Raw genomic sequence first — 24993 nt, 5'->3', positions numbered from 1 at the left:
TTTAAATGGAGTTTTTGGAAACCAGCTCCATGTGCACAAGAACGTTTAAATCCTAACTAAAAAAATGTGACTTAATTAAATGATTCTGCCCGTTGGTCAATTCATTAGCAGGTCCGTTGCACAAAACTGTTTGTGCTTGTTGCTAGGGTTGAGGTTTTTCCAGGGGAGGAATCTACTCTCTATTTTACACTCTGCCTCTTGTGCTTCCACTCTCTATGATTATTTTCTGAGATGATTTGATTAAAACTGTGAGCATTTTACTTTAATTAGTTTGTCATGGTTTGTTTTCATCATACATTTTACTTGCATTACGATTTCCTGCATTAACATCAACAAAATGTTATTAATAGTAATTATCAGTCATTTTGTAGCCTCCATGTCACGTAAACTATTTTCTGAGACTTCAGCTTCATTTATTGTGCTTTTTTGTGAGTAGAATAATTTTGCTCAACTGTTGTGGGCCTGAGAATGAAACTTTTGCATGTATTTTCACCCGCTTCTTGTTACCTTCACACAAATTGTGCTTCTGCTATTATATGTTTGTCTTAAACATTTTAAGTCTAACATTCTGCACATTTTAATTTAAGGACTTCCTGATTATGTTTGTGCATCACCTGGCCACTGTGAGTCTGATCAGCTTCTCGTATGTGAACAACATGGCTCGCGTGGGCAGCCTGGTCATGTGTGTGCACGACGCCTCGGACTTCCTCTTGGAGGTACAGTGTGAAAGGAACTGTATATTGAGTAAATACTGTAAATGCAAATCACAATTGAAACTGTGGTCAGTGTTTAGTGTTTTATGTTTATGTACAACTTTGAATTTCTCTTTCCCAGGCTGCTAAGTTAGCCAATTATGCCAAATACCAGCGTCTGTGCGACTTCCTGTTTGTGGTATTTGGTGCAGCCTTTATTGGGACAAGGCTCATCATTTACCCCTTTTGGTGAGTGTGTGTGAGAGGGAGAGGGAATGTGTGTAGGAGAGAAAGACAAAGAGAGTGTATGTGTGCAAGAGGGAGTGTGTGTACAAGAGATTGAGTTTGCACGAGAGTGAGTATGCATGAGAGAGAGAGATTTTGCACAAGAGAGAGAGAATGAGTCACTGAATACACCTGAATACACCAATTAAATTCATGTCCTTTTTCAATACATCCATACATCTCCTCTTTGGCCTTCCTCTTGACCTCTTACCTGGCAGCTCCAACATCCTACTACCAATATAACCATCTCCCTCCTCTGTACATGTCCAAACCATCTCAATCTAGCCTCTCTGTCCTTGTCCCCAAAATAGCCAACCTGAGCTGTCCCTCTGCTGTGCTCGTTCCTAATCCTGTCTATCCTCGTCACTAAAGAAAACCTCAACATCCTCACCTCTGCTACCTCCATCTCTGCCTCATGTCTTTTCCTCACTGCTACAGTCTCTAACCCATACAGCAGAGCTGCTCTCACTACCATCTTCTACACCTTTACTTTGAACATATATATAATCTTTCTTATTTTGGTTACATTAGTTGGAGTTTCTGCCATATTTCAAATGAAGAAATTAGAAATATTACGAGGGGCACGGTGGCTTAGTGGTTAGCACGTTCGCCTCACACCTCCAGGGTTGGAGGTTCGATTCCCACCTCCACCTTGTGTGTGTGGAGTTTGCATGTTCTCCCCGTGCCTCGGGGGTTTCCTCCGGGTACTCCGGTTTCCTCTCCCGGTCCAAAGACATGCATGGTAGGTTGATTGGCATCTCTGGAAAATTGTCCGTAGTGTGTGATTGCGTGAGTGAATGAGTGTGTGTGTCCTGCGATGGGTTGGCACTCCATCCAGGGTGTATCCTGCCTTGATGCCCGATGACGCCTGAGATTTTTGTTTGTAATTGAAGGCGCACTTACTTTTTTAAGTAAATATGTCTGTTTAGAACTTTAATATGAATATAGACTAAGGATAAAAATGTGTCCTAAAGCAGATGCAAGAAGCAAGTTGCCCCAATGTTGTTTTCTGTGGATGATGCCACTAGTCTTACTGCTAAAGTTTGCTCTGTCTGTAGCAGAAAAAAAAAGCTATCCGAATTTGTGTGTGTAAAGGCCCAATTAAACGCTCTTAAGTACATTTCCGATAAGGGCTGCTTCAGATTGCCTTCTCCTGCAGCAGAGTAATGTGAGCAGGCGGATTCGGTGTCTGGGGTTTAGGGTTTGAGCACCGGTCTCATTACCGAACCTCATGCAGCAGTGCAGGAGAAGTCGAGCGCTGACAACACACACGCTCGTCATAATGCGCAGATAAACCTGACCTAAAGCTCATTCATCACTTTAGCCGTGCACAAGGTTTACATTACACTAACTCATTCAACAGACGCTTTTATTCAGAGTGACTTCAGAGTGAGACACAAATCCAATCAGCCGAGCATTAAGGGCTTGACCGAGGCTCGCTGACAGGACTGTGGTTTGAGCTCGCAGCATTCGAAACATAACCGCTACTGAGAACACTGTCCATGTGACCTAATGGACCAATCCAAACCTTGTACAAGCTACACATGTTACTTGGATTAATATAAATGAGAAGTGATTGGTTTTACCTTAACTATTCACAGGGAGGATGTTGCATATCCCATCATAGCGTTTAATGCACAACAGCTTTAAAAATTTGTTTATTTATCAGCTTTTGTTTAATGCATTTTATTTAACATTCTCAACGCAAAGCAAAAAAAATGCTCCTTTTAAATGCACTTGAGTATCTAAAAATAAAAAGTTCTTTTTCTAAATTGATGTAATTTAAATTATTCACATATTTCCTACCCCTTTTGGTTAGTATGATGTACAATTAAAAATTTTTTTTTTTAATAATTTGGGATTGTTTATGTGCTTGTACATATATGTGGAACAGCCATGAAGTTTTTATTACCCAAATATTTTGCCCCCTAGTGGAAAAATAGACTTATAGCTTTTTTTTTTATCCTTCAAAATTGAAAAATAAAATCTCAAGGACCCTTGAGACACTGCTTTTGACATAATGTGTGTGATGTAGGATCCTGAACAGCACAATGTTTGAGAGCTGGGACATCATCGGGCCGTTCCCCTCATGGTGGATCTTTAACGTTCTGCTGCTGGTGCTGCAGGTGCTGCACATCATCTGGTCCTACCTCATAGCACGCATCGCCTTCAATGCCCTCATGAGAGGAAAGGTGAGCCGCTGTTACAGGCCTCTACGTCATCATAGCTTGTAGTTCTTACGAAAGAACGTCTCAGGGTGTGCATTTATATCAACACCTACAGTAAAGTTTTATTATTTTTATAATAAATTATATATCGTATATATAAATTATATAAAGTATATTGTTGGAGTCTAGAGTTTGCTTCTTTATGACCCAAGCAACATAGAAGTTAGAAATACACAACAGTGGCTCGGATAGCTTTGGGATTTTACCTCAGTCTCTCCTGAGTGACAGCAGGTAGTGAGATCGTAAATCTGTACAAAGGTGTAGAAGAGAACAACACTAAGTGTGTAGCAGTATGTTTAGAGTGCTGGAATCAGTCTTTTCCGTTCTAAAGTGTTGATGTGACATTATCCAGTCCGGCCAGGATGCCGCGATCACAGAAATTAACATAAAATCGAGAAAACTGCAATATTCGGCGGAACGTGCAGTTTTTAAAAATTACATAAGAATTTTCACGGATTTTTGGCCAAGACACATTCATCCAAAGCCTCCTTCCATTCACGTGTGTTGATACATAAGCACAGCGATTTTTTTTTTCTTCACTGGTAGAAAGCAATAATGAGACTTCTGCTGTCCCAGTGGCCCAAAATCCATCACAGTTAATAGATGTTCAAAGACACTTCAGCTGATAGTTACCAGGTTTCATTTCCAAGCAGGTCTGCAAGTAACGTTCCTTGGTTTATATTAAAACAGTGCAGCTCTCAGTTAACTCTTGCATTTCCAGCTTGCGCTACCTGGTGTGTCAGTTATCTTCTCTCCAGTGCTCTGTACCTTCCTTCACTCTCTCATCCTTCACTTGTTGCTCCTCCCTGTTTTTCACTGCAGAACCGGCTTCTCTCTTTCACCCTCTCCTCTCGGGCGGAAAGCAGCTGCTGTCTTTCTGTCGCTCTTTCCTGATAGAGATCTTTTCTGTCTGCTTTAACCTCGCTCACTGTTCTCGCCTAGTAGACCCTGTTCTCTCCTTCCTCAGCAGTAAGTGTGCCTCCTCTTCCTCTCATTTCTCGTTTTAGTTTTGGGATATTTATGGATATTGAGGGAAAATTCAGATTTCATTTATTTTAAATGTGCATGAGACGGTTCCTTGTCACTCTGTAGTGTTCATGCAAGATCTTAGAGGGAAAAAAAATGATTGAATGGTAAAGTTTGCAATGGATTTTAGTCCAGGAAGTTGCACAAGAAACCGATTACTTCTTACTTTTTATTTTTGCAAACATATCCAAGGAATAACTATTTAAACATGCTTCCTATTTCAGCATCAATGGATGGTGTGGAACGTCCACACACACTGAAAACATAAGGCGGTATTTGCAGTAAATCCTGCTGTCATACCACCATGTTTCTCTTTTGTTCTACACTATGCTTGTGTAAAATAACAGTATCCTTTTCGTCCTTACTGATATTAAACAGCCACAATATCCACCGATGTTTTTACTCAGGTGGATTTCACTACACATTTTTACTGCAGAATCACTTTAAACATTGTCACTGCTGTAGTTCCCAAGTGCGCTGCTGGTCATGCCTTCTGTCACCTATAATCAATGAAGTAGTTTATAAATAAAGTCTAGGGTACACTATATAGAGCTGCAGTACACTGTATAGCTAAATGTTTGCGGACATCTGATCATCCCAGCCATATGTGGTTCTTCCTCAAACCCCTGCCACAAAGTTGGAAGCACATAATTGTATTTGTGTGTTGTAGTATTACACTTTTCCAAGACTGGATCTAAGAAGCCCAAATACCTTTTCCTAGCATGACGGCATCACTATTCACTAAGCCAGGTCCAGGAAGACATGCTTTGTTAAGGTTGGAGCCCTGACTCTGACTCAAACCCACTGAACACCTTTGGGATGAACTGGAATACTGACTGCACCCCAGATCTCCTCACATCCCAACATCAGTGCCTAACCTCAGTAATGCTTTTGTAGCTGAAATACAAATCCCAAATCCCCACCGCCACACTCAAATCTAGTGGAAAGAGTCCACAAACGTTTGGTCATATAGTGTATCTGCTTTTCAAGTTTTGGACAGAAGGTTGACGTTGTATTTGTATCATGTGTACCTAACAAACTGGCTACTTGGTTTATGAGGACTCGATAATCAGTACCGCTAAAAAAAAAACTTAACTCTTAAGTGTTGTCTTAATAAAGAGTAAATGACGCATTCATGCATAATTCCACCAATCGATAATCTACTGCCCACGCTCTCTCTCTGTACCAGGTATCCAAAGACGTGCGTAGCGATGTCGAAAGCAGCTCAGAGGAAGAGCCCGAATCCACTCCCTCCCGCACAGTTTCAGCCAAACAAGAAAACGGCACCAACGGCCATTTTGGATCCCAGCGCTGGACCAAGAAAGACGAGAGCTGGTGACAAGGAGACACTCCATTCAGAAGAACTGATAATCCTGCAGAATCTTAGTTCCACTCCTCCATTCAGTTCCTGACCAAACTGTAAAATCCAATGGAGCCTCATATACACATTCCCTAGTTTTTACACACATTGAGTTGACATGGTGTGAAATGTTGACGATAATGATGACGACGATGATGTTGATAGCTGTTTGGACAATGATGCTTCATGTGTGAAAAAAGAGACAGTCAATAGTGAGATTAAACGATCGATTATTTTTTTTTTCATTATCTTTTTTTCAGAAGCAGAAGTGTGCTCATGTTCTTCCTTAATCTTCATGTTTTACTGAAGTCAGGGAGGAAGTCCTTTACCTTTTCACTTATTCTTTCTGTCTCATGTACTGTTTTTTTTTTTGTTTTGTTTTGTTGTTTTTTTATGCAGTTCATCATTCGGTTACTCCTGCTGTGTCTTTGCCTGTCCTGTTGTTCATTATGCTCGATTTTTTTATTTAGAGATGTAATAAGTTTATTAAAATATGACTTGATCGCTTCACACTGAGAGATGATTTGGTACTCCATTATGTCATGAGAAAATATAGTCAGCTGCCAGCATAAGTAGTCCTAGATAGTTATACCTCATGAATCATCATCTCAGTGCAAAAAGATTTGGGACTTCACAAAGTTGTCCCCTCATGACAAATGCAATTAGTCAGTCAGCTATTATGTTTGATGTCCATTTGTTTTAGTGGCTTTCTGCTTCCACTCGGACTGATGTTCGTATTCTCTGAGATAATCATCACTGCTGAACCAAAGGTTCAGGGGGTGGAGCTTAACTAGATCATATGGCCTAAACCTAACCCTCATGAGATGCTGTACAACACAGAACAACACACACGTTCAGCTTAAAACACACCGATTTGTCTCCACCCAGGTGAATCTGAACTCTGCCCCCTGGACATTTCGTTCTGCTGTCAAGGGAACTTTAGAATGTACAGAAATATTGAATACAGAAATTTTAGTATCATTTCACTCCATAGCCAATCAGCCATTGGGTGTGTTTTGGATGAGTCTTTTATTGTGGGGCATATAGTGGCTTTGTGGTTTGTACGTTTGCCTCACACCTCCAGCTTTAGGGGTTTGATTCTCCGACCTGTGTGTGGAGTGTGCATGTTTTCACTGTGCATCATGGGTTTCTTCCCCCAGTCCAAAAACATGCTTTGTAATCTGAGTGGCATTTATATTGACCCCATAGTGTGTGTGTGGGTGTGTGTATCATTGTACTCTGTGATGAGTTGGCACCCCATACAGTGTGTCCTCTGTTTCGTGCCCCGATTCCCTGGGGATAGACTCCAGACTTCCCCTGACCTTGTGTAGGATAATCACTACTGGAAATAGCTGGAATACGATCGCTTGTTTGCATCGTTTCTGAGGTAAAGAAGCAGATCTTGGACATCAAACTTGTCTTTGCTGATCAACTACATTGGCCATTTAGCTAGAAAACTCTTTAGATTTAATTTATGCTGACATTTTAAATCATGCTTTTTCTAGTTCACAATTTTTCAGAATTTTGTATTGTACAAAGCTGTGCATCTGAGGTCAATTAAAAAAAACATGTAAGAGTAAAAAAAAAGTTTCAGGTTGACGAAGTGCACTATCGATACTGTATGTCTGATATTGTGACAGTGATGTTAGATATGTTTATTTCCTGTGATGTGATCAATCTTGTGTGAAAGATGCAACAATTCAATGTTATTTAAAGCTGTCTATGCAATACACCTTGAACTTGCACAAATGTACAAGGATTAAAGCAGATTAGTTGGAATTTGTACTTTGTATCTAATCAATTGTTTTTTTCATTGTTCAATAAGGAAAAAGTAAATCGAGTTATTTGTTTACTATTTAATATATTACAACAGAAAAATCAGAGTTAAACAAAATAACATTTTTACACTTCATTGAAATCTGTATTTGCCATCCATATGTGGATGTGGGTGGGATCTCATCGCCATGGAGATGAGACCCAGCCGCTACTGTATGAACGTATGATCAGTCCTTGACGATCTCGGGGTCGATGTTCTGATTCTGTGCATCCAGTTTGAGCTGCTTCTGTCTCAGCATGTAGCGGTAGCCGCGCATGGCGCAAAGGTAGCCTCCGTACATGGTCAGCAGCATCATGGACCCGGAGAAGACGCGGTAACCCACATCAGCCAGACGCTTGGTGCTCAGCATGAGGAACTCACTTAAATGGAAAGAAACAGATCTTCAGTTATGGCTGCTCAAGTTCCTGAGATGTGCTTTCCTTGAGAATGTTTAACTCCAGTTGGGTACGTTCTGGTCCGGGTCGATTCTGGCATGAAACAGGACTAGACTGAACTCTCCCAATTGATGGACCTTATTGTAAGCCATTAAGACAGGGTTAAATAGTGTTAAAGTAGTTCTACTCTATATTCTAAGTGGTATGCTATTCCCCCCTCATTGTTCTCTATACATCAGAGCACAAATGAAAGGCCAGATTTTGACCTGTGCATCCTGTCACTAACCTAATATTTGTCTTGTAGAAGTCTGCAAAAACCCAAACCCAGTTTTCTCAATTGTTTGCCAGTTAATCAGATCTTGTACCTGAAAAGTGCACTGATGATTTGTGAAAAGTTGGAGATGAGGGACACATCAGCCTGAAACTCTGACACTCGCACAAAGGTAAAAAACATGTTAGCCAAGTTATCACCCCAAACAGTCAAACAAATGTGCTGCTTAATTATGCATGATATCAGTTTAAATACACTGCTTTAGTAACTCCAGACATCTTCCACTAGTTGATACAGAGACAGAGCAAGGATTGTGCTGCACTGTTCAGTTTGTCCTTTCTGCTTAAATGTGAATTCAATTTCACCTGATGCAATGTGTCTTGATAAATCACACGATTTAAGAATTTAGAGCTAAGAACAGAATCTTGGGAGGAAACCTAGTTCATATCTCAATCTAATGTCCACTCATTATAACAAAATGTGTTGTTCTGAATCAGCATGAGAGGCATGATGTGCTTCTAAAACAGTACATTTAAAAACTCACAAGATATGAAGAACTTTAAGTTTATCATGACCTTTCCCCACTTGTCAACTTTAATGTGGTTCAAATCATAGAAGATTAGTATTTGTTTTTATAGTTAGACTCCGCAGTGCTGAATGATGGATACAATTTTATTAATCTTACTGATATCAGCCCCAACAAAGTGAGAAGCTCAGTCTGTGATAGTGATATTGTGACATTGAAAAGGGTCACGTTGGTACAACCGTCCTCCACAAAGTGCTACATAATGGCACATAAGGGCATGTGGTAGCCTAGTGGTTAAGGTGTTGGGCTACTGATGGGAAGGTTGTGAGTTTGATCCCAGGTCCACCAAGCTGCCGCCGTTGGGCCCCTGAGCAAGGCCCTTAACCCTCAATTGCTCAGTCATAAAAAAAAAAATCAGATAACAAGCTGTTCTGGATATAAGGGCGTCTGCTAAATGCTGGAAATGTAGAATGTAAACATAAACAAATGCAAACTCCACCCTCTAGGAAATTAATCAGCTTTAATGTTTGTTAGTTTTTTGTTCCCAAATAAAAGATCTAGACAGAAAAGTGGGAAGAAAAGTGGTCAGATGCACTCAAAGCAGGTCTGCTGCTAACAAACAGTAACTGTTTAGGCAACAGGCATGTGTCTAGGGGCGGGGCATGTGTCTAGGGGCGGGGCATGTGTCTAGGGGCGGGGCATGTGTCTAGGGGCGGGGCATTTGCGTTTAGTGATTAATTGGATGAACAAAATTGAGTTCAGTTTGAGTCCTAAAAATAACTGAAGCCAAATTATTGGTTTTATTATTTTTTTTCACCAGATATAGCATCGTATTGGCCTCCATAAAGCGCTTCTGTGGGGAACATTAAGTGTAAACTGGATAAAACTCGAGACTAAATACATTTGTATTTGTGTGTGTGTGTGTGTGTGTGTGTGTGTGTGTGTGAGTGAGAGAGAGAGAGAGATCTAAGGCACGAGCTAATTAGCAGCTACATAAACAAACTGTTCTTATCTGCTATCTGTCTCTGCTATACTAATAACAGAAATAATACATATTTATTATCCTGAGACGTCACTCACCAGTTTATTTATTCAGTTTAACTCCAAAATGATGGTTAAAACGCCGCCTTTAGGAAAGTTCAATGTCAGTCAATTGCTCCTGCACCACTTCCTGGTTACACTACGGATAAACAAAAGGGACAATTTTCCTCAACGCGTTTTATATATTCATATATATATATATATACATATATATATATATATATATATATATATATATATATATATATATATATATATATATATATACATATATATATATATAAAATGAATATCAATATATATTGATCAATATATATTGATTGCTTTTTCTATCTTTTCGTTAAGGAAAATAAGGAAGCGACTGCTGTAATCTCTGAGATGAGCTGTCATTTGAGTAATGTTAACTTTATTTTTTTGTTAAAAATGCTGTTTTATGCTTCACACAAAAGCAGGAATTTGTTGCAGGGGGAATTATTTTAAAGACGGACAAAAATGGAGGCGTCCAGCAGTAACATGTGTCTAGTGACAGCTGAAGAGAAAAAGGATCCCGGTGCAGCTCCATATGGAAATTTTATAAATTATTATACGTTTAATCCGCCTGAGAATCGCCTGAGTTTGATCCCGAACACACTGCTGGAGGATGTCGGATATCATGCAGACAGAGAATCAGTGCTGATGCTCGATGTGGGATGTAACTCAGGGGTGAGGAACCTGAACATCTAGCTCAATTTATTTATAAAATAAAAGTCTTTCATTTCTCTCTTTCTTTTAGTAATAATGGGTACAAAATGTTACCAGACACAACACAAGTAAGCTCTGCAGAGAACTTAAATTTCCTGAACAAAACTTTTTCACCAACATGTCTATATAGGTTTTGGTTATGTCCCTGCATTACCCACCATGCCTTTGGATTGCCTTTGCCCACTGATGGTGGTGCCAGTCAGCTCTTGTTTCATATCTGCCTAAAAAGTGCGATGATGCAGCAGCGCTTCAATCGTTCAGTCTCCCGTGTTTTCTCACTTCCTTATCTTTACTCTGCTGAAATAAATCAGCTTCCAGATAATAAACATTTATTCCTATTGTAGTGGAAATTTTAAATATCATTTGTGTTTATATGTGTTTTCATATTAAATTCTGTGTCTTAGATTAGGGAGAGAGAGAACAGGAGGCCAATGTTCCTGCCATAAACATTCCATGTGTTAATGGGATGGGAACTTTAGGGGAGTTTGGGTGCATGTGCTTGATAAGCTCTGACCTTGCTGAGGTGGCTGCCAGCTAATGGTCACCTAAACGCACATACACACATGCATACCAACACACGCACCTAGGGTATAAAACAGAGAGCTGAATCATTAGTCTTTGCCTCTTCACTGTGTAGACTTGGCACTATACATTGTATGGAAGATGCCTTTTGCTGCAGCAAAATAAAATACCATCTTTACTTCTTTGCTTTGACCACCACCTCTGAGTCTGTGTGTGTCTTGGTTTTTTTTTTTCTTTTTTTTTTTTACATGTAGATCTGCCAAGACTGCCACCACACTATACCACTGCTGATCTTGTAGATTGCTTGGTGCATACTAACATTTAAAAAAACATGAAGGTGTGTTTAATAGAAGGCATGTTACAGATGCCAATTATTCACAAATCTGAGTGAATATATACACATATGTATGATTACTACATTGTTGAAGTAAGCTAAGCTAATCTTTTTCACTTTTCCCTGTTGTTGCTCTATACTAGGACTTATCTATTGCCCTGTATAAGCATCTTCTTCAAGACCAGCCACATGGAAGTGACCGTTCCAAAAGGATTCACATACTTGGATTTGACCTGGACCAGAACTTAATCCTACGTGCTCAAAACTCTAACCCATTCCCCCAAAACATTCAGTTCATTCCACTTGATATCACCAGTGAGGACAGCCACACTAAACTTGCTTCCTATCTGAAGAAGTTTGGCCTCAGTCGCTTTCACCTGTGTTCCTGTTTTTCTGTAACAATGTGGGTTCACCTGAACCACGGAGATGCTGCGTTATTAGCTTTCCTCTCACGGCTCGCCTCTGTCTGCGAGTGCCTGTTACTTGAGGCACAGCCATGGAAATGTTACCGCTCTGCTGCTCGACGGTTACGGAAGCTTGGGCGCAGTGACTTTGACCACTTTAAGACTCTGGAGATCCGTGGGGACATGGCAGCTCACGCTAAAGAGCATTTAGAAAAGCAGTGTGGAATGGAGCTGGTTCAGAGTTTCGGTAGTACATCGTGGGACCGGAGCCTTTTATTGTTCAAGAGACGATAATGCAATGACCAGTAACCTGTGAACATTATATAATCATTGTAGATTAATTTTAAATGAAAAGTTAAGGCATAAATGTAAAACTCTTAAAAACTCCTTTCATACCCGAGACTCACTTTGATACTAGAGACTTGTACCTGCTGTAATTATAAATACTTTTCTGTGCTCATCCCAGGACTGTCACTCATTCATTCATTCATAATCTGTTCATAGTAAACATCCAACATCCCCAAGTTGTTAAACTTAGTTAGAGTACAGTAAAGTATACAATTACAATTTGAGGAATAAGTTCACTAATCAGTGTCACCCAGAAGAAGTTTACAGTATCTTTCTGTAATCTCAGTGAGTTTTTTTTCTTGCCAGTCACCTCTGACTTGCTCATGATGAATCTACGTCAGGGTTTATGTTTAACTTTTGTGATCAGGTCTTTTGTTAAAAGTGCAATACAAATAAAGTTAAATTGAATTCTTGATATCTAGTGATGTCTTTATAACACAGTGGTTCCTGTAGTAGATTCTGTGGAAATCCAAGGATCTGGCAACCAAATATTGACCTAAATTCTGAGGCTATATATAAATATCTACAGTACAGTCAATAATGTAGGTCCTACTTGATGTCTAATATGTTCAGTGTGTGGAGAAAGATTAAATGGATCTATTATATTTAAATAATGAGCCTCATATAGAAAGATTAATTTACAATTTAGTAGTTTTTCTACTTTAAGAACCCGTTGTGAAAATAAGTCGCGTTTTTCAGGTGAAATATTGTCCACAAGGGGGAGCTCTTGTTCAAGTTGCCATGAATCTGCACAAGCCGAAACTAAGCCAGACAAATAAATAGAGGCAACAAATGCATGTAAAAATGCTGTGGGACTCTTTGTAATAACCCTGTATTGTTGGTCAATGTATATGCTCCGAATTTTGATAATCCGGGTTTTACAGACAAGTTGTGGAGTATCCTCCCTTTCCTCGACACCCATCTTTTAATACTAGCTGGTGATCTGAATTGTGTTATTGACCCCGCCTTAGATCGTTCAAACCCTCGAACCCTGATCCAGTCTTCTATGTCCAAATCCATTTTGGATTTTATGAGTAGAAATGGGTTTGTAGACCCTTGGAGATTTTACAACCCTAGTGCCAGGACATATTCCTTTTACTCTCAGGTGCAAGGTCTTTTTCACGTATCGATTATTTTTTTATTGACAATTCCCTAATCCCTAAAGTCACAGAGTCTGACTATCACGCAATTGTTATTTCTGACCATGCACCACTTAGTGTTAATATCAAATTTGTGGGCCAGCCACTTTTTCCTCATCCTGGAGGTTCAATTCTTTGTTGTTGTCAGACGAGGCATTTAAGGTTTTTACCTTGTCTGCAATAGACGAATACATAATCTTTAATAGGAGTGATGCTGTCTCATCTTCATTGTTGTGGGAATCTCTTAAAGCGTATATGCGGTCAAATTATTTCGTATTCTCTCCATTCCAATAAAGACCACAAAGCTAAGCTTCAGGATCTGACTACAAACATTTATTATTTAGACAAGCAAATGGCTGCCAATCCAACTCCCAGTATTCAGAAGAAACGACTTGAGCTACAGACTGAATTTGATTTGCTTTCAACAACTGAAGCTGAGCATGTCCTGTTGCGTTCCTGCGCAATTTATTATGAGCATGGTGATAAATCTAGTAGGCTCTTGGCCCACCAGTTAAAGTGCCAGGCTGCTTCCCGTTTGATACCTCAAATTAAAGACAAGGCTGGCAAAATGGTTTCTGAGCCAAAGGAAATAAATAAAAACATATTATTCATCTCTGTAGCTGATGCATCTGATTCGGCTTCTTTTCTCAAAGATTTGGCAGTGCCTACCGTTGACCCCACCATGGCTGAACAATTAGATGCGCCCCTAACATTAGAAGAGGTTATGCATGCTATTAAAGCTATGTATAATGGTAAGGCACCAGGCCCAGACGGGTTCCCTGTTGAATTTTTCAAGAAATTTATAGACCATTTAGCTCCACTTCTTCTTTTAGTATACAATGAATCTTTAGAACGTGGCTCTTTGCCTCCCACTGTTTCTCAGGCAGTTATCACGCTTCTCTTAAAGAAGGATAAGGATCCTACATCTTGTGCCTCATATAGACCTATATCCCTTCTCAACATGGATGTAAAAATCTTGGCCAAGGTATTAGCGAGACGCCTTGAAAAGATCCTTCCTTCTATTATTTCAGAGGAACAGAATGGCTTCGTTAAAGGACGGCGGTTATTTTTTAACGTTCGCACACTTTTAAATGTCATTCTGTCTTATCACTCTTTAACTAGTCCAGAAGCAGTCATCTCGCTTGATGCCGAGAAATCTTTCGATCGGGTGGAGTGGGTCTATCTTTTTGCCGTCCTAAATAAGTTTGGCTTTGGGGACCGATTTATTTCATGGATTTGATTGTTGTACAATTCCCCTCAGGCTAGCGTCCACACAACTGAGATTTCTTCCAACTATTTTACTTTGTCACGTTGCACTAGACAAGGCTGCCCCCTGTCTCCCTTACTTTTTGCTTTGGCCATTGAACCCTTGTTGTTAGCTTTGCAATCACTCACTTCATTTCACGGAGTATGCCGCTATAATATTGGTCTGAAATTGTCACTGTACGCAGATGATCTCCTTCTATGTTTCTGATCCTTTGGCAAATGTTCCACCAATTTTATCTTTGTTGAAGAGATTTGGCTCTTTTTCAAGTTATAAAGTGAACTTACTTAAAAGTGAATGATATCCTATAAATTCTCTGGCTCTTACACTGAAACAGTCTGATATTCCTTTCAAGATCAGTACTTCAGGTTTCAAATATTTAGGAGTCAACGTGACCCGGACTCTGCCTTCCTAATATTCGGTTAATTTCTCCCCATTGCTTAGCCAGATCAAGTCGGATTTTCAAAGGTGGGGTTCCCTCCCTTTGTCTCTAATTGGTCGTATTAACGCCATTAAAATGAACATTTTGCCTTGGCTAAATTTTTCTGTTTCAGTGTATCCCTGTATTTTTGCCCAAAAAATTCTTCAAAGCACTGGACCAACTTACCTCTTTTTTGTGGAGGTAAAAATCCCAGGGTGAGGAAATCACTTTTGCAGAGATTTACGTTTAGTGGCGGTCTGGCTTTACCTAATTTTTTGTTGTATTACTGGTCGGCTCACATTCACAAATTGACTTACTGGCTTCAATCACAAGAACTGCTATGGTGTAGGCTTGAGGACCAGTCCTTTATCTCCTCTTCTTTAAATGCTTTACTGACATCTTCCCTCCCAATTAACCCATCTTCTTTCACAAAGAATCCTGTGGTTCAGTCCAGTATTAAAATCTGGTCGCAATTCAGGAATAATTACAAGTTTGTTTCAGCCTCAACCACAATGCCAATAACGAAAAATCACTTATTTCCACCTGGCCTGACTGATGCTGTCTATATACAGTGGGAAAACTGTGGCATTAAAAGTTTTAAAGACCTGTATAAAGATCACCTTTTCTCAAGTTTATCCACTCTGTCCTGTGAAATGAATCTCCCGGCTGCTCATTTATTTCACTACTTTCAGGTTCGGCACTGTGCCTCGTCTCTCTTCCCTTCCCATCCTTCACTAACTAATACTCAACTTTGGGAAGAGCTGCTGTCTCTTAAGCCCAACAAGAAATCGATTATATCAATAATATATAAAGAGTTAATGGATTTAGACACCTATTCAACAGCTAAAATTCAGAGGTCTTGGGAACAAGAGCTAGGAATAACTTTTTCAGATCAGCGATGGGGAAAAGGCATTATCATGTATTCGCTCCAGCACATCTTGTGCAAGGTTGCAACTAATTCAGTTTAAGGTATTATATAGGGTTCATTATTCAAGGTCTCGTTTATCTGAAATTTATCCACAGATAACCGATCAATGTGAGCGGTGTCACGGTACCTCATGTAATCTTGGTCACATGTTTTTCTCCTACCCTAGACTTCATAACTTTTGGAGCCTGTATTCCACGATTCTCTCTAAAGTTCTTAGAATTCAGGTTCATATAGATCCCTTCTTAGCTGTATTTGGACTCCCGGTTAATTCTGTGTTAACTGACCCTGCTCAGGCTGATATATTGACATTTACGTCACTTGTGGCTAGACGGTGCATTTTACTTCTCTGGAAAACCTCTAAAGCACCTTCAGTTTCTGTGTGGCTCCAGAATGTGATGTCATTGCTTAAACTGGAAAAGATAAAGTTTTCATCCAGGGGTAACTCTGAAAAATTTCACCATGAATGGGGCTCTTTCATAGACTATTTTAAATCGCTACAAACTCTACCATGTGATTGATTCTGCCCCCCCCCCCCCACCACCCTTTTTAAATTTATTTTATTTTTATTTTATTATTTATTTATTTACTATTATTTTTTTATTATTATTTCATGTGTTTTCTGTATGTGTGAGTATGACTATGAGTGTTTGTGTGATTGTAACCTGTGAGGGTTTTTGAGCTAGGCTTCAGGTGCTCCAGGACCCTGTGGATGGATATCAGAAGACAGCTAAGTAGCAACTAACAGTGCCAGGATCCCTGGTTCGACTCTGAGCTCAAGGCATTGACTGTACAGATGCTCTCTCTGTGTCTGCAAGCATTCTCCAGATATAGGTATGTGGCAACTCTAATTTACGTGTGTGTGTGTGTGTGTGTGTGTGTGCGTCTACGTACAATTTTAGCTCAAATACACAATGACAAAAACAGCTTATTGTAGCTTATTGATCTAACTGTTCCTTTAATGTCAACTTTTACAAGTTCATTATAATCCACTAAAATAGCAACATTAACAAATGCATAGTTAATTGAGATGTGATTTTTTTTAAATAAAATCTTAATTAAACATTATGTGATTCAGTGTGAAAGAAATTAATAAAAATAAAGAAAATAATACTCAAAAACCAATAAAAGATGTGTTTCACTATTTGACTTTTCCCACCTCTTTTAATTGCTATAGTGTTTATTATATCAGGTTTCCGACACTTCTATTAATACAGAAAATGCATATAGATGTAGTTTCTTTTAGAAGTCTAACGTATAATAAACCTACGGTTAGTTTTGCACCAGTTTTGTTCACTACACTATCAGATATTTGAGAGTGTAGTTTATACTGATACTTCAGTGTGTACTGAATCTGGTGTTGTCTCTAATCTCCGTGGTTTTGATCAGTAGTTTAGGAGATGGAGAGCTGAACTGCTGGTAGCCGTTCACTCCTTTGGAGCCTGGAATAAAAAATAAAAAAAAAATTGCATAAAATGTTACATGCATAATATAAACACAGATTTCCCCTTTTTCGATCTAAAGCTTTAACACCACTGTTGCTATTTTTTTATGGGAAGCTCCTAAGTTCGGGTTTAGCATTATGTAAACACGCTCACCTCAAAATATCTTTAGTGATTTCAAACCAACTTGCTTTTGTGGTTTCAGACTCTGTACGATATACTGTCATCTATAATAATAGACACAAGGACATCGCAGAGCTAAAAGCACAGGAACTAACCATTTGAAGCAGCGTTCTGTCTGCATTTAATTTCTTTTCTTTTTTTTTTTTTTAAGTACATCCATATTCTCATCTTCTCATGGTTTGAATAGAATTCTTATTATTGAGCCAAACAACATCTTTTAAGGTGAGTGTGTCAAACTTTGTCTATATAAATGTTAATAACTGTAAACAGAAAATAATTCTTTGTACTTTCCATTTCTTGGTAATGTTTATTTTAAATTGACATCTTTTAATAGTAAAATCTTGTAAAGTTTGATACTCACTGTAACTGGGCATGGATTGAATGTTGACAACAGACTGCTGTCCAATTCTTCAGAGAGAGAGAGCGAGAGAGAGAGAGCGAGAGAGAGAGAGAGAGAGAGAGAGAGCGAGAGAGAGAGAGCGAGAGAGAGAGAGCGAGAGAGAGCGAGCGAGAGAGAGAGAATACAATTACGCTTTTAAACTTTTCACTTGTTGTAATATTACCCGTGCTGGTCTTTAAGCTCAGGCACGCAATGTTAGAAAGCTCTCCATAAGCCGTCTCAGTCCCTCACCTGTCCTCCTCTCCCTCCAGCAGCTTCCTGTAAGTGGCAATCTCGATGTCCAGTGCCAGCTTGACATTCATGAGCTCCTGGTACTCCCGCAGCTGGCGTGCCATGTCCTGTTTGGCTCTCTGCAGTGCCTCCTCCAGGTCTCTGATGCGAGCTTTGGCCTCCTTCACAGTCAGCTCACCACGCTCCTCTGCCTCGGCGATCTGGTTCTCCATGTTAGTGCGCTGGAACCAAGGGCAATATCCGGGTTTAATTAATGAAATCTTAAAACTGCGCACTGGGGTTAGCACACTGGCAGTGTATTGCATTGGCAACTGACAGTATCAGGGTCTTTGGTTTGATCCTGAACTCAGGTTATGGTCTGTGTGGAGTTTCTATATGTCTTCACCATGTTCTTTGGTTTCATTCCACCTCCCAAAAAATATGCTGGTAGATGGAAAGGCTTTGCTAAACAGTTGCTTGGTGTGAATGAGTGTGTGTTCAAGGTGTCCTATGATTGATTTATGTATTTCCACCTTGAACTCAGTGTTCCCAGGACTGGATTTGCATCCACCATTACCCAAGATCTACAGATTTAGGGAAGGTTAAAAAGGTTCTCACACATCTGCTTGTTCAGTAGTGATGTTTAAATACCGTGAATACCCAATATCCTTCCTCCTTGTTTGATGGATAGACAGAAAAATAACCATGAATTAGTTCTGAAGACTATAGTTTTGCATATACTGAATAATAATTGCTTGATGTAGAAGGGATTGTTATAGTGACTGAATAAAGGATTAATTCTTCAATAGAAGTTCCGGCATATTCTTCTCTGGGAAAGTGTTCATTGTGTTACGTTATTCACCTGGGCTTTGATGGACTCGATTTCGCTTTGCAAGCGGCTGATCATGCGGTTGAGCTCAGCAATCTCAGCCTTGGTGTTCCTCAGCTCATTCCCATACTGGGTGGCCTGGCTGGCCATCTGGTCATACTGGAGATAGGACACAAACACATGCTGGATATCTCCAGGTTATATAGCCAATAATTGCATGTTGAGTGGGATAAATATGTTCAGATACTTTACTATCTAAAATATAAAGCTGTATGAATGCCTATAACAAGATTAATGTATGTACAGCATGTTTTAATACCATGAGTTGATGGTGGTATAACAATAAGTAAGAACTGTTATTCGAAATGTTATAGGAATTGTCATTGTTAAGCAGTGGTGGCTGAAGTGGTTAAGGCTCTAGGTTGTTCACTGGAAGGTCAGGGTCCAAGCCCCAGCACTGCTAAACTGCCACTGTTGGGCAATTGAGCAAGGCCTTTCCCTGTTCCAGGGCTGCTGTATCATAGCTGCCCCTGCACTCCGACCCCAACCTCCTCAGTTGGGATATACAAAGAAAAGAATTCCACTGTGCTGTAATGTACAGTATATATGGTGATAATAAAGGCTTCTATTTCAAGAAGGCATTTGAAATCTTCTATAATGTTTAATTCTAGCACATAATTCTCACAGTGTCAACTACTCAGAGCTCTTCATACCTTAGACTTGTACCAGGCCTCAGCTTCCTCACGGCTTTTGGCTGCAATCTCCTCATATTGGGCCTTGACTTCAGCCACAATCTGGTCCATGTTGAGGTTGCGGGAGTTGTCCATCTGCACTATGACAGAGGTGTCCTTGATGCTGTATTGCATCTCACGCAGTTCCTGCATCATAACGTATAAAATGTTAGCATTGTTCTCACAGCCTACCTATTCTACCTACTTCCACTTACTATTCTATTCATTTCTGATTTTTTTGCATAGGTCTTAAAAAATTTGTTATTGTACTGTACAGAAATCTAGATAGACTTGTATAACCCTGATTAACAAGCTGGAGGTGGTGGTGGTGGTGTTACCTCATCGTAAATAGTCTTTAGGAAGTTGATCTCATCAGTCAGAGCACCCACTTTGTCTTCTAGATCAGCTTTCACCAGGTATGCAGAGTCTACATCCTAAAAACAGTTCATCAATCTGTACATCTGTCTTCAAGTTAAAAATGCTATAGATTTCTGTCAGCCTTAATATTTCTGTGGGTTAATATTATCTGGTAGTTTATTAAATGCAGTGTTAACTAATAGAGTTTTCAGGGTCTCCCAACTCACCTCTTCTACCAGTCAAAATGTATGCAGGTTTTTCATTGCAATGAAGAAAGAGCACACCTGATACAACTCATCAGTCATCTGAAGACTTACACCAATTGATTAGACAAGTGTGATCAGATGGCCTTCAACTGCAGCTCTGCGCTTTATGTTTAGCTTTCCCAATGGCATATTGGGAGCTGGGAGAGAGCAAATCTGTGGACTGTACGAAGCTGAAAAACTCCACTGATTTAAGAACCGAGGCAGTAAATAAGACCAATTTAATAAAATTGATATCTATTTCAGAGCCATTAAGCAGTAGATAGTTTAGCATGTTGGACAGGAAGGGGTTTAATACTTGTACTCTTTCCCATGAGGGCTGTCACCATCAAAAGTGTCATTTATTATATCTCTCATACATTTTAAGGTGTGGGTGTGGTGGCTGAAAGACCATTCATTTCCATGCCTTTTTTTTGTAGAGAATTAGTTCTTCATGCTATGAACACCTAAAATAAAACTGTGGTGGTCTTCTTCTTCTTCTTCTTCTTCTTCTTCTTCTTCTTCTTCTTATTCTTATTATTATTTTTGCAAGTTAGCCCGTACATTTATTCATACAATATGAGCTTTGTTGTTCCTCGTGACAAATATGCACTTACTACCACAATGCTGAACTTAATTCTGTGTAATTATTGGTTTTAGGGAGATGATTAAAGGTACTTTTTGGTCTATTGAGCATGTTAAAAGCTAGAGTTCTGGCTAGTGACACTAATGAAGCAACATTATCCCTCAGGTACTTGTGTTACAGCAGTTGAGGGACAAGTGACCTAGTTCAGCAACTTCTCTCCAAAGCTTCTCTCAGTTACAGACACGGTTTCAGATAATAAAATAATTCGACCTCTATGTTCATTTCAAAATGAGACAAATGATTTAAATGCCTTTTTTTTGCATTAGTAGTATTACTTATAATGTTACTTGCATTACCCTAAAATATTTAAATATTCCTTTGTTTGTTTTTACTTTTTATGCAACTTTAGTATTTTAAGATGAGCTGTTATTGACATGGAAATATTAGCGTTTGTGATCCTGGAAATGTCACATACTTTTCTTGCAGTAATCAATCTGGATAAGATTTCTAGCATTACATTTACAGTGCCAGAGGCAATATGTGTTCTTTTGGCATCCCTTGGATATATAATTTCTAACCTCATCCGGGTTTTTGTTTGAAAATATCTAATATTGATAGGCGCCGCTTTTATAAATATTCATCTATTAAAAGCCGGGACACTTTTACTGTGCCTTTTTTGTTGACTCCTTTGAGGAAAGCAGACTGTATCACACTGTAGAGTTCACTCTTGTCCCTTGATGCCTAATTTACCCAGTGGCCCATTGTGGTAGGATCAGACCTAAAGTGCACAAAAGCTTCCATTGTCCTAATGTGTTCCCTGAGAAGACACTAGTAGAATCAAACCTTTTTCAGAATCACAAAGTCATTCTCTAGGTTGTTTCTCTTGTTGATCTCATCCTCGTACCTGAGTCAAAGCCAACAGAAATAGAAGGGATTACTGTGGATACATAGCTAGTCTGTTATGCAAGACACAACAGAAGTATTTTATTGCACAGTCTAATTGAACAATATCTTTCGATATAGATCTTAGGATGGATTAACAGAAAGTACATTTCGGTATTCAGTATAACTAATAAACTAATATTTTAGGGGGTGTAGTCAGTTTGGGAGTAATATTTCATTAATTCAACCTCATATAACCCTAATATTCCCACATTTCATAGTTCCTGTTCATTTTAATTAAGAACCATACTTGTGCTTGAAGTCTTCCACCAGGCCCTGCATGTTTCTCAGCTCTCCATCCAGCTTGATTTTGTCATTGTTGACCACATCAAGCTGTCTGCGTAGATTGGCCATATAAGCCTCAAACATGGGCTCAATGTTAGACCTGCCTGGGGTCTGACCCTGTAAAACATCCCACTTGGTCTCCAGCATCTTGTTCTGCTGCTCCAGGAACCTCACCTATAGATAAAAATATAGGCCAAAGAAGACATGGTGATACCTTTTGATATTTGAGGCTTTGAGGAAATGAACCAAAAAGAAAAGCAGTTCTTCTTGCTATGTTACTCCATGCAGTTGAAACAAAAGAACTCATTGTTTTCCCAGATGTCTGTTATTATCAGTAGTATCTTATAGCCTTACTGAAAGATAAAGTCTGGTGTGGTGCCAAACAGATCAAAGATGCATAGACTCTGGTTACATTTTGTATAGGTCATAGGGTGTAGGTGGTTGAGTCTACAAAATGACATAGATATGTTATTTACTGTAGGTAATAGGCTTGTTAAAATTGACCCTAATCAATGCATAACTCTAGTAATAGTAAACATCTTCTGTTATTGAGGTTTTCTAAAAAAAAAAAAAAAAAAAGCTTGATTTTAATGTCATTTTGGTTTTAAAGGAATAATTAAAGGTTCTTTTTTGCATTTTGTCCATCACACATGTTAAAAGCCTAGACTGGTTTAATTTAGAGTCGTTGTGCAAGGTTTGTAATACTAATGGAGCAACATTATCCCTCAGTTACTTGTATGGCAGTGCTAGATGGAAAAGGCATGCACATAGATCAGCCACCTCTCTTCAAACCTAATCTCATTCTTTTTTGAACACTGATCTGAGGCCAGTACTTAGAGACACCCCTTTGGCCCTAACTAGTATCAGTAAAAGTCTCTGTTTCAGTCAACGGGGCCCCTGGGATTGGGTTGCCATTGTCCCCAGGCACACAAAGGTTCTCTTCATACTCTCAGGGATAGTGGTGTCTTAGGTGACTTGGCCAAGCCTGACCTGTTTTTTTTTTATCAGGTTACAGTCCGGCTTTACAAAAAAGGGCCATGGTGCTAAAGCTCAACTATCGTTTTCACGTGCTTTCCAGCAGTGTCAAGCAAATCGCTCTTGTCTAAGAGCACTTGGGCTTCTTAGATGTCTAGAACTAAGTATCCTTTTAAAAAGGTATGGGGTCAACAATTTCACTCCAACTTTGGCGTCACAGTCCTGAAGTACAATACCACAATTGTAAAGCAGCCCTTTAAACCATGTGTTACTTTCGATAGAAATGTCGGTGATGTAAATGAAACAAAGTTATTGTACACCTTGTAAACTATACCTGACGTCATTAGTGTACCTGCTTGCTATTCTTTTTTAGAAATTCCAGGAAACATTTCAACTGCCTTAATGGCACATTTTACTTTCTTGGAGCGATAACCCAAGTCTTACCTTGTCGATGAATGAGGCAAAGCGGTTGTTAAGAGATTTCATCTGCTCTTTTTCCTGAGTGCGCACCATCTGGAGGTTGGGGTCGATCTCCAGGTTGAGAGGGGCCAGCAGGCTTTTGTTGACCGAGATGCTGGCTATGGGGGCGCCCAAGTAGGTGCTGCTGGTGCTGAAGCTGGGTGACAAAACTCCAAGGGACATTGTGCTAAACCCAGTGCTATAGCCACCGAGCTTCCCACTGCTCCTTACAGAGCTGCTTGAACTGATCCTCTTGCTCCTCAAACTCATGGTGAAGAAATAATGGACAGATGGAACCAAGCTGAGGATGCTGTAAGAGATGCTGTGGAAGTGCAGCAAGCTTGACCTGAGTGGGCTTTTAAATCCTGGGATTTGGGTGGAGTGAGAGAGAGATGTTGAAAAACCAGTTTCAGTGGATGCACATGCGCACACAAAAGTGCTTGGACAGTCTGCTCTCTGTGGGTCTCCTGTCTCAGGAATAGGGAGCGCACACACACACACATTCCGTTTTGCTCCACATCCACCCACATAATTTACACACACCCATTCATACACCTGCTACCTCCCTCTCTCGCTCCCTCTCTCTTTCCCTCTACACCACCACCACCACCATCTCTCTCTCTCTCTCTCTCTCTCTCTCTCTCTCTCTCTCTCTCTCTCTCTCTCCCTCTCTCTCTCTCTTTCTCTTTCTTTCTCTCTCTTTCTCTCTCCCTCCTCACTGATCTCTAATAGAACAGTATTATGCTGTACTGTGTAACATAATTTGAAAGTAACACAGAGGAGCGCACATTTCAAAACTCAAGATGATGTATAAAAAGACAGTTTTATTTTATAAACAGGAAAATTAAATTTAAAATGAATAAAAATTAATTCTAAATGGAAATGTGACCAGAATGCCAGTCTGATACTTACTTACTACACTGCTGTATCTAATGAACTAGCAACAAAATGTGTTATAAGAAGAAATTCTAAAAATTGAACAAACAACCCGCTAACTGCGATTAACTGGTCATTTGGATAAAAACAGTCTTGCATTCTAATGACAGCAAACAAATTCCTGACATTAGGGGGTCAATAACGTAACTATACATCAGACATCTGTTTGCAGAGTTTAGTTAATTATTTAGTTATGTGTTGGGGAGGGCAGTCACAGTCACATGCTCTGGATACTGACAGAGTAGGGTTTCACATGTTCGACATGTGTCTATGTGGGTTTCCTCTGAGTTGTTTGGTTACCTCCAAACCCCCAGAAACAGGCTTGTAGGTAGAGTGACTATGTTTAATTGCCCCTGTGTTGGAAGGTTGTGAGTTCAGATCCCAGTATTGCTAAGCTGCCACTGCCAAATGCCATGTATGAGTGTGTGAATGTGTGTGGTGCCCTGCAATATTGTGGGCATCTAACTCATGCCCAGTGTTTCCAGGATTGGCATGAATACATGAATCTGGGTCATATAGGTTTAAGGTTTCAAATATCTAGGCCTGTGTTTTTATATAACTGAGGGATATTTATTTTAGTTTTTATGGATTAAACTCTATACATGCTCTAGTGTGAATCCTGAACACTTTTCTGCCTGTTGCTCTATGGTGCCCTCTTGTGAAGGATCTTCGTTGAGT

General features: G+C 39.6%; 4 protein-coding genes across 4 annotated transcripts in view; 2 read left to right on the top strand and 2 right to left on the bottom strand.

Annotated features, from left to right (window-relative positions):
• cers5 (ceramide synthase 5) overlaps positions 1-7376 on the top strand; it is a 31865-nt gene extending 24489 nt beyond the window's left edge. The window contains exons 8-11 of the mRNA XM_060857805.1: positions 588-716; positions 835-941; positions 3013-3169; positions 5421-7376. Coding sequence (XP_060713788.1) covers positions 588-716; positions 835-941; positions 3013-3169; positions 5421-5570 — 543 coding nt within the window. The 3' untranslated portion in view covers positions 5571-7376. The remainder of the gene's footprint in view (positions 1-587; positions 717-834; positions 942-3012; positions 3170-5420) is intronic.
• A 56-nt stretch (positions 7377-7432) lies between these two features.
• Positions 7433-9798, bottom strand: LOC132837868 (cytochrome c oxidase assembly protein COX14 homolog). The gene is made up of 2 exons (XM_060857806.1): positions 9680-9798; positions 7433-7787 (listed from the first exon to the last, which is right to left on the bottom strand). Exon 2 carries the CDS (start codon positions 7775-7777, stop codon positions 7595-7597), a length of 183 nt encoding a protein of 60 aa, XP_060713789.1. The 5' UTR covers positions 7778-7787; positions 9680-9798; the 3' UTR covers positions 7433-7594.
• Positions 9799-10097: 299 nt separating this feature from the next.
• LOC132838033 (pre-miRNA 5'-monophosphate methyltransferase) lies at positions 10098-12391 on the top strand. Its single transcript, XM_060858133.1, has 2 exons — positions 10098-10342; positions 11381-12391. The coding sequence occupies exons 1-2, from the start codon at positions 10133-10135 to the stop codon at positions 11933-11935; spliced, it is 765 nt and encodes a 254-aa protein (XP_060714116.1). The 5' UTR covers positions 10098-10132; the 3' UTR covers positions 11936-12391.
• Positions 12392-16882: 4491 nt separating this feature from the next.
• si:dkey-222f2.1 (intermediate filament protein ON3) lies at positions 16883-23875 on the bottom strand. The gene is made up of 9 exons (XM_060858566.1): positions 23365-23875; positions 21911-22119; positions 21562-21622; positions 19872-19967; positions 19516-19680; positions 18836-18961; positions 17995-18215; positions 17725-17771; positions 16883-17180 (listed from the first exon to the last, which is right to left on the bottom strand). The coding sequence occupies exons 1-9, from the start codon at positions 23647-23649 to the stop codon at positions 17077-17079; spliced, it is 1314 nt and encodes a 437-aa protein (XP_060714549.1). The 5' UTR covers positions 23650-23875; the 3' UTR covers positions 16883-17076.
• Between the last annotated feature and the right edge of the window lie 1118 nt (positions 23876-24993).

This window comes from Tachysurus vachellii, chromosome 22, assembly GCF_030014155.1.
Source record: "Tachysurus vachellii isolate PV-2020 chromosome 22, HZAU_Pvac_v1, whole genome shotgun sequence".
Taxonomy (NCBI): Eukaryota; Metazoa; Chordata; class Actinopteri; order Siluriformes; family Bagridae; genus Tachysurus; species Tachysurus vachellii.
This window is presented reverse-complemented; position numbering and strand designations above follow the sequence as displayed.